General features: G+C 39.6%; 1 protein-coding gene across 4 annotated transcripts in view; it reads left to right on the top strand.

Annotated features, from left to right (window-relative positions):
* Positions 1-12,520, top strand: part of STIL (STIL centriolar assembly protein) — a 64,297-nt gene that overhangs the window by 3,859 nt on the left and 47,918 nt on the right. For all 4 annotated transcript variants that reach the window (XM_082616163.1, XM_082616162.1, XM_082616161.1 and 1 more), the window contains exons 3-4: positions 6,631-7,132; positions 9,201-9,287. In XM_082616163.1, coding sequence (XP_082472289.1) covers positions 9,244-9,287 — 44 coding nt within the window. In that variant the 5' untranslated portion in view covers positions 6,631-7,132; positions 9,201-9,243. The remainder of the gene's footprint in view (positions 1-6,630; positions 7,133-9,200; positions 9,288-12,520) is intronic.

Genomic DNA, 12,520 nt, shown 5'->3' with positions numbered 1-12,520 from the left:
TTCTTTGGCTTTTAGTGAAAGCCTTGTGCCCTTTTCACATGCGTTAGGAGAGAAACAAAAAGATAGTCTTTCTGGCTCCCATGATAGAGTCCACCAGTACTAATGATTCCACATAGGAGTCTGGGTTCAAAACTTCATTGTATACTTAGAGCAATATGTAGTGACTTTTCTCTCTTTGACTCCCTGGAGAACTTGACTACAGTAGGCTAAGTCCTTAGTATCCTCCACCTTGCCCATCTCCTGCCAACCATGCTAGGCAACTGAGGAAAATACTAAAGAAGAAAGATATAAAAAAAAGTGAAACCTAGATACCCACATCCACCAAGGGTTTTCCAGGAAGTTATTTCCAGGAAGAACAAGACTAGGCCAAAAGGACAGTTTATTATTTGTTGGCTCTTTGGGCCTATTCTGGTTATCTGTTCCTACGTAGCAAACCTTAGTGGACTACAACAACAAAGAATGCTTGGCGTGGGAACACCACCCCCAGCCCAAACGGCACACACATTTGGTGACCAGAAGTGTTCGGTTTGAGTGGTGCTGTGGGTAGAGAGAGGAGACACATGGGAGTGTTTTCCCAAGACACCTGTTTACCACACCAGGCAGTCCCATGGAGCCAAGCCAAGGTGGCTAGGATCCGTAAACGACACGGTGCTACTCTGATGCTTGAACATTTAACCCCTCTGCTTGTCTAGAGTGGAAGGTCTAACTCTTAGCACCTTGGTCCTCATTTGTCCCCAAAGAATTCATTTTGCCTTAGCCTTATATCAGTGCTCCTACTCCTTGGAGGTGGCAGAGAAGCAATGAGTTCCACCTAGATGCAAACAATCAGACCCTCAATAAGAAAATGTCTCAATAAGAATATATTGAGTAAATGGCTGTCACCTGTAAATGGTAGAGGGCCATTTCCTACCTAAATCCATAGATTGAATCCATAGATTACATAAATTTGATTAATATCTATTGAATATCCACTATGTGCCAAGGATTTCACTTATATTACTTAGTTTTTGGATGATATTCAAACTTTTAAATAATCAGTACAATCAGAATATTTATAGAGATTTCTGTGCTGGGGATTTGCTGTGCCAGGCATCAGTCCTCTAATTGTGGGGTCTTGAGGAGGTCCTAGGTGTCCCAGGAGAGGGGAAGAGGGCATTCAAAGTTCTCAGGGGAGAAGCTATATCCAACTCATATGGAAATAATTCACTTTTAACCACCAGCACAATCTCACCAGTTGTCTGTTGGCTAAACATCAAGCCTTGCCTTATGAAATGCTCGTAATGCTGTGAAGTTAGTACTGTCATTTTGCAGATTGAAAAAGAGAACCAGGAAGTGGAAGTACTTTGTTCAAGGCCACAGAGGCAGTAGATAGCAAAGTCAAACTCAAACTTAGCATGTATAGCTTCAAAATATGCATTCTTTCTATATATTACTGACCCTTTATGAGATAAAAAGTTCCATACTCACAAAATCCCTTCAAAGTAAGTTCTGTTACAGATGAGAAGACTGATCTCAGAAAGATGTATAACAAGAGCTATCCTCAAAACCCACTCCTACCCATATGAGTTTATTTATCAAGTACGTTAGGTCTTTGGGGCATATATTCAGTGTATGCATACTGTTCCCAGAGTATAGCTATGTTCCTAGTGAACTCTCAAGGGTCTTGAGAAGTAGGGCCTTGTCACCATTTATGTCCTATTTATCATAATTGTCCTTTAGATATCTGTTCCCATACTTTCATTTTCCCACTCTTGACCACACCTGTTTGCTGGTATGTGCTGTTCATTTTTCAGGATTCAGCTCAGATTTTACTTCCTCCGGGAAGCTCTCTCTAAATTCCCAAGACTGGGTTAGGTGCCCCTCTTTTGTGTTTCTACACCCACTACCACCACCACCACCACACTCACTCCGTTCCTTGTTTACTTCTGGCCTAACACTGTGGCGTATTATGTATCTCCATACTAGATTTAGAGCTCCTTGAAGGAAGAGACTATGTCTGATTACTCTTTGTACAACATAACAATGTCTTACTGTTACAACGTGATTTTCTCTCTTAAGGGAACTCCAAGGTTCTTGGAAGATTCAGAATATATAATTTGGTTGCTGCCACTCAAGTTCTATCTACAATGGTCTTTGGCAACTACTTCCTTGTAATTCCAGAAATACTTTTCTTGAGTATACCTAGGAACTGGTTTCTAGGATCAGTCTGGGTGATGGAGCAAAGATAGGGCATGTGGGTGGCACAGGTGGGTGGGTGGCAGGCCATATGCTTTCCATTCGGGACTTCATAGCCATCTGTTATATTGTGATCTATTTCCTGGAGGGATGCTTAGCCCATTACACAGCCTGATGCTTAATGGAGGTTCTAAAATGAAGATTCACGTTATTCAGATTTGCACGGTTATTGCTGTATTGCTTTATCAAAGGAGCTTTTATCAAAGATTCTGAGAGCATTGGTTAAAACAAACATGGTCTTTTAAAAGCTGATGTGCCAAATCTGGCAACAGACAATATGCCTACCCTCCTGGGAGTGACTGTCAGCTAAGCTCAGTCCATACTGCAGAATGGCAGCCTGACCAGTGAAGGGAGATTGTCTTTGGCAGTGTTTTTGCCTGTTAACTTTGCAAGCCTAGGTAGTTTGGTTATGCCTACAGTGTCTTTGTCTGCAAAATCAGGATGATGGTAAAAAAAATCAGTGTGGCCAATACTTACAGAGAATTTACCGATGTGTATTATTTGCTCATTCTAGTCTTTATTCCAAACAATCCAAGCTCTAAAAAATAAGTAAAATAGGGGCTTCCCTGGTGGTGCAGTGGTTGAGAGTCCGCCTGCCGATGCAGGGGACATGGGTTCGTGCCCCGGTCCGGGAAGATCCCACATGCCGCGGAGCGGCTAGCCCATGAGCCATGGCCACTGAGCCTGCGCCTCTGGAGCCTGTGCTCCGCAACGGGAGAGGCCACAACAGTGAGAGGCCCGCGTACCGCAAAAAAAATAAAATAATAAGTAAAATAAGTCGAAATGACTTGACACATAAATTGTTATTATTACCTCTCCCAAGAGGTTTGAGTCTCAAAGGAATTGTGCATAAATTAACAGATTAACAGTCCCCCTTAGAAATATGATGTTCCTTAAAAGCAAAGCTGTAGTTGTTTTGAAAAAGCAGCTGTCCAGCTTAGCTCAGAAGTGTAAATACAGAAACGGAAAGTTGGGTGTTTGGAGAAATTTAGTAAATAAGGGCAGAACCGGTAACTGATTCCAACTTCCCTGTTCCTGGTGAAAACAATAGCTCTTTAATTCCCACGACTAGCCTATTAGCAGGCACATCAGGGTTTATAACACTGAACATTTACCAGGTCTAATCATAAAGAGTATGTCACGTGGTCAGGGACTGAAAGGGAATAAGGAAAAATGAAAACAATTGATATGTTAGAATGTAGAATTTTGGATTAATTTTTCCCTTTACATTTTTTTCTTTGTAGCATTGTTTATGCGACAAATTCATACATTTTTTAAAAAGTATGACATACTGAGAGGCCCGCGTACCGCAAAAAAAAAAAAAAAGGTATGACATACTGGAAATGGTTCTCTGTGAAGCAAATTAAAGTGCTTAGAAATTTGAAAAATAATACTGGTAGCTTTTCTCTGTAGGGGCCAATAGCCATAGCAATTCCATGGTGTCCTGAAATGACATAAATATATATAAGCAAGGATCAAAGAATAGCACAGTATATATTCAGTCTATTTAAACTGGCCTGTAATCTAACAATAATTCATATTTGCTTTGGATAATTACCTCTTATTACCCCCCATAAAATTGTGCCTTCCTTGTTCTTTGCTTGTCATGTCCTTCCAATTCCCTATGCCATCTAGCACAAAGCTTAATGTGTAGTAGATCCTTGGTAGAACATTTGTAGATTTTATTTCACTAAGCTTATTCTCTAATTTAACAAATCAATTCCCTTAATCTCTATGTATGTACAGCAATGTGCTGCTAATTTATTAACACTGTCAGTTGTCAGTATACCTGGACTAATAATATATGGGCAGCCTTTTAATTAACTTTCACACTTATTATGAATTGACTCTTTTATGATAATGTACAATATACAAATGAGGAAAATCCATCTTAGAGAGTTTAAATGGCAGAATTGGGGCCAGATGCCCAAAGCCAATGCTTGTTACATCATACCATATTTCAAAAAAAAAATTTTAATACCTAAGGAATAAGCCCTTTGGACTCCTCCACGTTGTCCTAAATATGAGGCTGAGTCATTCCAATCCAAAAATGAAGTCAGTAATTACTTTTCATTCAATTCAAAAAATATCTACTCTATCCATAGCATTTAATGTATATCCTGCTTAGAAGTCCAGTGGTAACAAAATGTTTAATTGAAGTCTTTTTGAGTTATTATTAAGCAAAAAAGAAGGCATTTATCTTATTTTATTGCTGTTGTTCAAAAAATTAGCATATACTTCAACTCTCCTCTTGCCCCCTCCTTTCTTTTTTTTTAAACAGAGTTTTTTTTTTTAAGAACAGAACTAACAGGAAAATTGAGAATATAGTAGAGTCTCCTCATACCCGCCCCCGCCACCCACTTTCCCCTATTATTAACATCTTATATTTAGTATGGTACATTGTTACAATTAACCATCCAATATTGGTCACTATTATTAAGATCCATAGTTTATTTACATTTTCTTAGTTTTTAACCCAGTCTTGTTTTTCTGTTCCATGATACCCCATTACATTTAGTTCTCTCTTTAGGCTCCTCTTAGCTAGTTTCTCAGACTCTCCTTGTTTTGATAACCTTTACAGTTTTGAGAAGTACAGTTCAGATACTTAATAGGATTCCCCACTGTTGGAATTTGTCTGATGTTTTTCTCAGGATAAGTCTGGATTTATAGATTATTGGAAGAAAGACCACAGAGGTAAAGTGCCATTTTCATCACAGCATATCAAGTATACATACTATTGGCCTTGATCACCTGGCTGAAATACTGATGGTCAGGTTTCTCCACAGTAAAGTTACTCTTTTCCCCACTCCTTTACATACTGTACACCTTGGAAAGATGTCAATATGCCCAGCCTACACCTAAGGAATAGAGAGTTGTGTGTTATGCTTGCCCCTTCCTTTTTGTCTAATTCATATCATCTTACATTTCTCTTTCAGATATTTTAAAGTAGTTCTTAAAAGAAAACATAAATCATGAGGGGCCCACACGAAGTTTTTTCTTTTACATCCTAAATTCACTCTGTAATCAAATTCTGTTGAGTTTACCTTCAAACTATACACAGAATCCAGCAACCTCTCACCACCTCCATTGCGGTTCAAACCATCAATCTCTCCCTTATGTTATTGCAGCAACCTTCTAACTGGTCTCCTTGCTTCTGCCTTTGCTCCCTACAGTTTATTCTCTATGTGGCAACCATAGTAATGCTTTTAAAACCTAAAATCAGATCTTGTCATTCTCCTACTTAAAATCTTCCATTGGCTTCCAATCTAACTGAAGAGTGCAGGTAAGTCCTTATAATGCCTTATTTGATCTGCCAACACCTCCTCCCTCTTCAGCTGTTGATATTCTTCTAACCCACTTTGCTCAGCACATACTGGCCTCCTGCTCTTCCTTGAAGATGCCAGGAAACTCTCACCCCAGGGCCTTTGCACTTAATGTAAAGCATGGCAGCCATCAAAGTGTGCCACCTGTATCTCTCTCTAGAAAGAACTTGACAATTAGCTGCGCAGAGTACACTTGGCTGACAGCTTCTTGTTATGGTCTTCTGGATCTGCCTTAATTTTGTGCTTGCTCTTTATGGGAAGCTCCAGGCAATGACTGAGCACAACAAGGGTTCTAGTCATTTCTGCCTAATGTGGGACTCCTCCAATGGGCAATCTTTGCTCCAGAGTTCCCCACTAGGTCAGCCAACTTTGTCAGACGTGCATCACTGGCTAAGGCTCTTCCTATTCTCACACCAGAGCTGAGGAACTCAACAGCATTTCTCTTAAAATGTGTGCCCTAGATTCTAGGAATTTTTCCAGGAAAGCAGAGGATGACACTCTATGGAGCATATATTTCTTGGCTAGTTTGATACATTTTTCAGGATAGTGTTTTCACTCTGTCAAAAGGGTGGATGCATATTCAGAACAAGACAGCCTACAAGTGCAGCGCAGACTTCAAGACACTCCCATATTGCTCAAGAAACTAACAAAAGTCTAGAGAAACGTAAGTGACATTTGACATTTTGAATCTGGACTCTGCACTAACTAGCTGTGTGATCCCTTGTTGAATAGGGATAGTAATACCTATGTTGACTGTTAGGACAATCGAATACGATAATGGAGAAGTATTACCAACAATACTTGTGGAGATAACTATAAATCATCGCACTAATACTAATACCATATGCTATATATATAATACCAATACTGTATATAATACCAATGCCATACATCATACACAATACCGTTTTTCGTTGTGGAGATAAGTATAAATGGCTTATAAATTTGTCACGTTCTTTTCTGCCCAAACAGGAAGGAACTAAAATTTTTTTATGTTATTGAGAGGAGAGGACGATTCTTAGGAAAGAAACTGGAAGAAATCGAACTTCCCCTCTCTTTTTGTCCAATCAAGGGATTTGGTACGCTTCTAGTCGCCGAGCGAGGACCAAGGCAACGAGCACTTCCGGTTTCCTCTGCCATCCTCTCATGCGCCAGGCTGGGCTTTTCACTGCGCGTGCGCAAAGCCCGCCCCACCCCGGAACTTAACCGTTTACGAAATTGAAGTGTTTAAATCCTCCGGAACCTAATCCTGGAGCGCGGGTGGCGCCCACCTTTCTCCACGGGAGCTTGGGATTGGTCGGCCTGGGACCTGTGCGGGGCGCTGATTGGCTGGAGCGCCAGCGTGTCGCGGCGACCGTGCGTGACGCCTTCGGCGCCGCCCTTGCTCCCTGAAGGGTTGGGCTTCTGACCAGTCAGCAGGCGCGGCGCGGACTTCGGTTTCGCGAGCTTCTGTTTGCCGCCGTGGTTCCCGCGACCTCAACGTCCCAGAGGCGGGGCGGAGTCGGCGGAGGCGCTCTTTGGGGCCGACCTCTGTTCCGGCCCAACAAACAAACCTCGACTCGGCGGAGGTTGAGGTGAGTGGGGATATGTGCTTCGGTTTCCCTGAGGAGCGGCAGCAGGACGGGGGGAAGGAGGGTGGGCAACACTCAGGGCCCAGTGGTGGGTTCAGGCCTCCAGGAGCCTGGACTAATGAAGTGAAGGGAAGCTAGTAGGAGAAACAAGTTAAGGGGACCATGAATTCCTTGGGAATCGTTTGTACGTAGGTGTGTGAACGTGGTTTGGAATCGATAACGTGCCGTTTAAAGTTTTTACTGTGAAAATTTCTTGACTAAAGCCCTGTGTGCTCGGACAGCTACGTAGTAAGGAATCAGTTAACGTTTGAAGTTCGTGGTCTACTGGAAGTAATGTATAAACAAAGCGTGAAAATGCTGTGTATGTGAACACAGGCGGTAGTAACACCACCATGGTACCTAGGAAATGGTTTCACAGAGGAGTTGACATTCGGATTGGATTGTGAAGGATGATGGGGGTTTACCAGAGCTTTCCAAGTAAAGGGGACAGCCTGTGCGCAAAGATACTCGGGAACTGCAAGTAGTTCACTTTGATTGTGTTGTTGGAGGAGTGAATAGGGGTTAAGTTTGGAATAATAGGGTGGGGCCAGATTTTGAAGGTCCTTTATTCTGTACATAAAGAAGAGCCATCAACTCTTCAAGCAGAATAACTTGATCAGTAGAAATAACCCTTCTAGCAGCACTGTGGGGACATTTCAGTAAATCTGGTGAGAGCTGATGAAGTCAGGAACTCAGGTAGCAGAAATGGAAAGACAGAATTTACATCGGGGAAGAGGGAGAAAGGAAGAGGTAAGGATGACTTGATGGTTTCTGTTATCCAAGGAGAATATGTTTTGCTAGGTATAGGTGTTATGTTTCTCTAGCTTTAATTGCTTGTGTGTTACTTTCAGAATAAACTGTCTCGTGTGTTTTTTTAAAATAAGGAGTAGGTCAACATTATCTTTTTACCCTAATGCATAAAGGAAGAGCAGACAAATATGGAGTTTTAAGACTCTTGTTTAATGAAGAAAAACGGCACTTTATTACTTCCTAGAGTTACAACTATCAATCTGAATATTGTTATCCATGGCAACCAAGTAGCATAGAAGGACTTTAGAGTTTAAAACATGCATTGCCTGGAAGCTGTGTGAAGTCCAGACACCTCTAAAAGGGACTTTTTATCAACCTTACAAGGGCACTCTCAATAGGATTTTGTTCTTGTAAATATTTCCAGCTCCTGACTTTAACTAAAAAATTCTTCTAAAATGACTTTTGCACCAGCATGAATAACTCTCTCCTTCCTTATCTTGCTTTAAACAATTCATTTTTGCAGAATTGAAGTAGAATGTACAGGGCCTAAAGATTAACTCTAAGATTTAATAAAAAGACATAGCAAATAATGAACTGTAAAGAAAGGACTTTGAGGTTTGTATTTTGCTTAGATAATATCTAGATTTAGATATCCAGTGGGCAATTAGAAATATGGGCTTGAAACTCAAAAGAGAGGGAGAAGCCTAAAGTTTGGTATATCCAGATAGGTGTGGAAACAATTGAGAGTGGATGAGATTACCCAGAGAGGGTATGTGGAGCCAAAGAAACACCACTGACTTGGCACTGATACAAGTTAGTTTCTGGGTATGCAGCATTTGCCTCCCATCTCCACAAGATTGAAGATTCGTTGACTTTATTATAGACCTGATAAACATCTGGCCCAAATTGTTCCTATTTGCTTCTTTGTGGTTTTCTGGATATGAGGCTTTTGGTCAAAATCTCATGCCCAAAATACAACTGCCCTACCCAGCTCACTAAATTCATATAAGGATCTTGGGGCAGAATCTGTACTTTCCTTAATGAATAGATATATTGGTGGGTTTTGCTGCCTAGAATAAATATTAACATTAATTATACTGAATACTGTAAAGTATGAAAATGATCAGAATCCACAAGCACTTTATCTTATTAATTATGGATGAAGACACTTCACATAAGTAACCTAACTTTGTCTATTATTTTCTTAATATGTGGTTAAATCATGTTTCCTTTTGTTTTTCATTTTTGTCACTCATTAGTAATATTCTTTTTACTTCTTTAGGATCCTGAGCATGTGAAATTGAGTAAATCATTCACCAACTATCATGGAGCCTACGTATCCTCTCACAGGGACCCAGATGAATACCAGGTATAGAAATATTTTTACAAAATGTTTTCTTTCACAGCTGCTCATATAACTTGGGTTGGAATAGAGGGGAAAAAATAATCTTTAGAACCAGGAAAATCTGGGTCTGTATCCCAGCTCTACCACTTATTAGGTGGGTGACCGTGATCAAGTTATTTAACTCCTCTAAGCCTCAGTTTCCTCATCTGTAAATTGGGGACAGTAATCTCTAACAGAAGATAATTGTGAGGCGTTAAATAAGATTACTAAACTAAAGGATCTGGGACATAGTAGGCACTCAGTAAATATTAGTCTCATTTCCTCCTTCCCTTATTTTAGTTTCACAGAGGGTCTTTTTATTGATGAAATAGTACCTGAACTTTTGAGGCTAATGATCACATACATATTTATTTACATCCTAGACAAATGGGAAAGTGGTTGAGTTCCTTCTTCTAAACCCTAATTCCTTGATGGGAAAAATTTCACATTGGATGTATCAAGTTTCCTACATGTCCCTAAGCCTTTGCCCACTCAAGTGGTGTAGGAAGGAGGAGCTTGCTGTCAGCTGTCTCCTGATTTTCTCAATCTGTCACTACTGTGAGGACCAGGCAAATTGGCTTGTGTTATTTGGCTCTTTGGATCATTTATTGTTCTTTTTTCCCCCAGAGAAGAACAATTAATGCTGACGTGTGAATTTTTTTCTTCTAAACTGAATTGCATCCATGAGTTACCTTTATTTTCTGTATTATTTTTCTTTGTGCCAGATGTTCTTGATGAAGACAATGGGAAACATGACCCAAAGAGACTGTCATATTCCTTTTGCTTAATTTTGGCCCTTCTGTTCTGTCCTGTTGCTACCTCTTATTCTTTGAAAATTTGTCAACCTCTGTTCTTCTCTTTAATTTTGTTATTGGGTCAAATCCATTCCTTACATTCTAGGGAAGATAATATACTCGTGTGATTTAAACTGATTATTCCTGGTATATTCAACTCTAGTTTTTTAATTCATTTATTGAACTCTGGTTTTCAGTAATCTATGGGCTTTAGGGCAGCAGTTTTGAATTATTTTTGGTTACAGACCCCTTTGAATATCTGATAGCCATTAATCTCATTCCCTATAAGGAAAAATACTTTTGTGCATACATGCAACATTTTGCACCCAATTTCAGGGCGTTTGTGTCTCTCTTGCCTCTGAAGTCTACCTGTATACCTTAGATTAAGAAAAAGACTAATAACAGCATTTATTGAACTCTTGCTCTGCCAGGTTTTGTGCTAAGCATTTTGCATACATTATTTTTATTTAATCCTCACAACAAACCCATGAGGAGTAGGTACTATTATTATCCCCCTCTTTTTTTTAAAAAATGAGGAAACTAGCATAGAGAGATGAACCAACCCAAAGTTATATAGTTGGTAAATGGTATAGCCGATACTTAAACCTGAAATGATTTCTACTCTGTACTGCAAGGAAGTAAACCTGAAGTAGTGTAGGTTGGGCTTTAAAGGTACAATGGACTACTTAGAGCAAAAAGAAATAGCTAACATTGAACACTTAAAATAAGCCAGGAATGCATTTCACATATATTGACTCATATTCAATATAACTCTACCAGGAGATACCGATGTTATTCTGTTTAACAGCTGAGGAAACTGAGGCACGGAGACATTAAATAACTTGATCAAGGTCACACAGCCAGCAAATTTTGAAGCCAGGTTTCAGACCTAAGCAGTTGATTTCCAGGCTTTGCTTTTAACCCTTATATCATACTGCCTCTCACCAACTGGTAAATAATAAATATATTAGATATAGAGACATAGATAACTTGACAGTTGGTCACTTACTACCTTTGTGACCTTGAACAAATTTCTTAATTTCAGACTGTGTCCTCATTTCAAAAAAGGGAGATTAAAAATCCTTATAGATATTATGAGCTCAAATCAAAGATTTGAAAGCAAATAGCTAAGAATGTGGTGGATAAAGCACTACCCCGTTCAGTTTCTACTAGTATAAGCTTTGAAATCAGCCACACTTAGATTCAAATTCCAGCTCTGCTACTTAGTTACAGTTTGTTATCTATAAAATGGACAATAAAGTGTTTCTGGAACAGTTTTAGTGAGAAATATTGTATATGTAAAGTGCCCAGTAGGATGCCTGGTACATAGTAGGTGATCAGTAAATGGGCTAATATATATATATTTTTTACTGCAATTGACTTCCCCCCCCCCCAATATTTATTTATTTATTTATTTGGCTGTGCTGGGTCTTAGTTGCGGCACGCGGGATCCTCCGCTGCAGTGCATGGGCTTCTCTCTAGTTGTGGCCCGAGTGCTCATTAGTTGAGGGCACGGGAGCTTAGCTGCCCCGAGGCATGTGGGATCTTAGTTCCCCAACCCAGAGATCGAACCTGCATCCCCTGCATCGGAAGGCGGATTCTTAACCACTGGACCACTAGGAGAGTCCCTGGGGCTAATATTTTAGTTGAGAAGTTTTATCAGATGAAACATGAAAGTAAGATCTAGAGCAAGATATTCTTAGTGCATGATATGATAAATATTTTTTCAGTTCAACTATTTCATAATCTACTACCATGCAAATGCACTTTTGTAGGTAGCTCACTGTCAGAGCTTTCTTGCTTTAATTACATGTGATTAAAAACTCTGTGATGATATCCTGTATGATTTAACATTGAAGCCTTGCTTTACATTGCTTGCGGGATCTTTGTGGAGGAATTATTAATGATGTCCTTTTGATGCTTCACTAATTAAATTTATGTGTGGGACTTCCCTGTCCATCCAGTGGTTGAGACTCCACGCTTACACTGCAGGGGGCACAGGTTCGATCCCTGGTGCCTGATGCCACGTGGCGCTGCCAAAAAAACCCCAAAAAAACACAGGACAATAACATAAAAAACTTATGTGATAGGGCCCAAGATACCAAATTCGAAAACCCTGAAAAGTTTTTGTGCTTTTCATAATTTTTTAAGTGTTATCTAGAAATCATCTAGAAATCAGTTCAGAAGGATGGATATTAATTTTAAATTTAAATGTAAATTCATGGTTTATATTCATTTTTCAGTTACTTAAAGAAGATTTTATAGAATTGATATTTCCAGTTCTTTTTAAAAAGACTCGCGTGTATATAAATATATATATGGATAGGATAAAAAGGACAGAAAGTCATACCTAAATTTTGAGTGCTTATTCTCTTGATTAGTAGAGTTACAAGCGATTTTTCTTTCCTTTTTACTTTTTAAAAA

The sequence above is a fragment of the Mesoplodon mirus genome (assembly GCF_964341445.2).
Source record: "Mesoplodon mirus genome assembly, chromosome: 3".
Taxonomy (NCBI): Eukaryota; Metazoa; Chordata; class Mammalia; order Artiodactyla; family Ziphiidae; genus Mesoplodon; species Mesoplodon mirus.
This window is presented reverse-complemented; position numbering and strand designations above follow the sequence as displayed.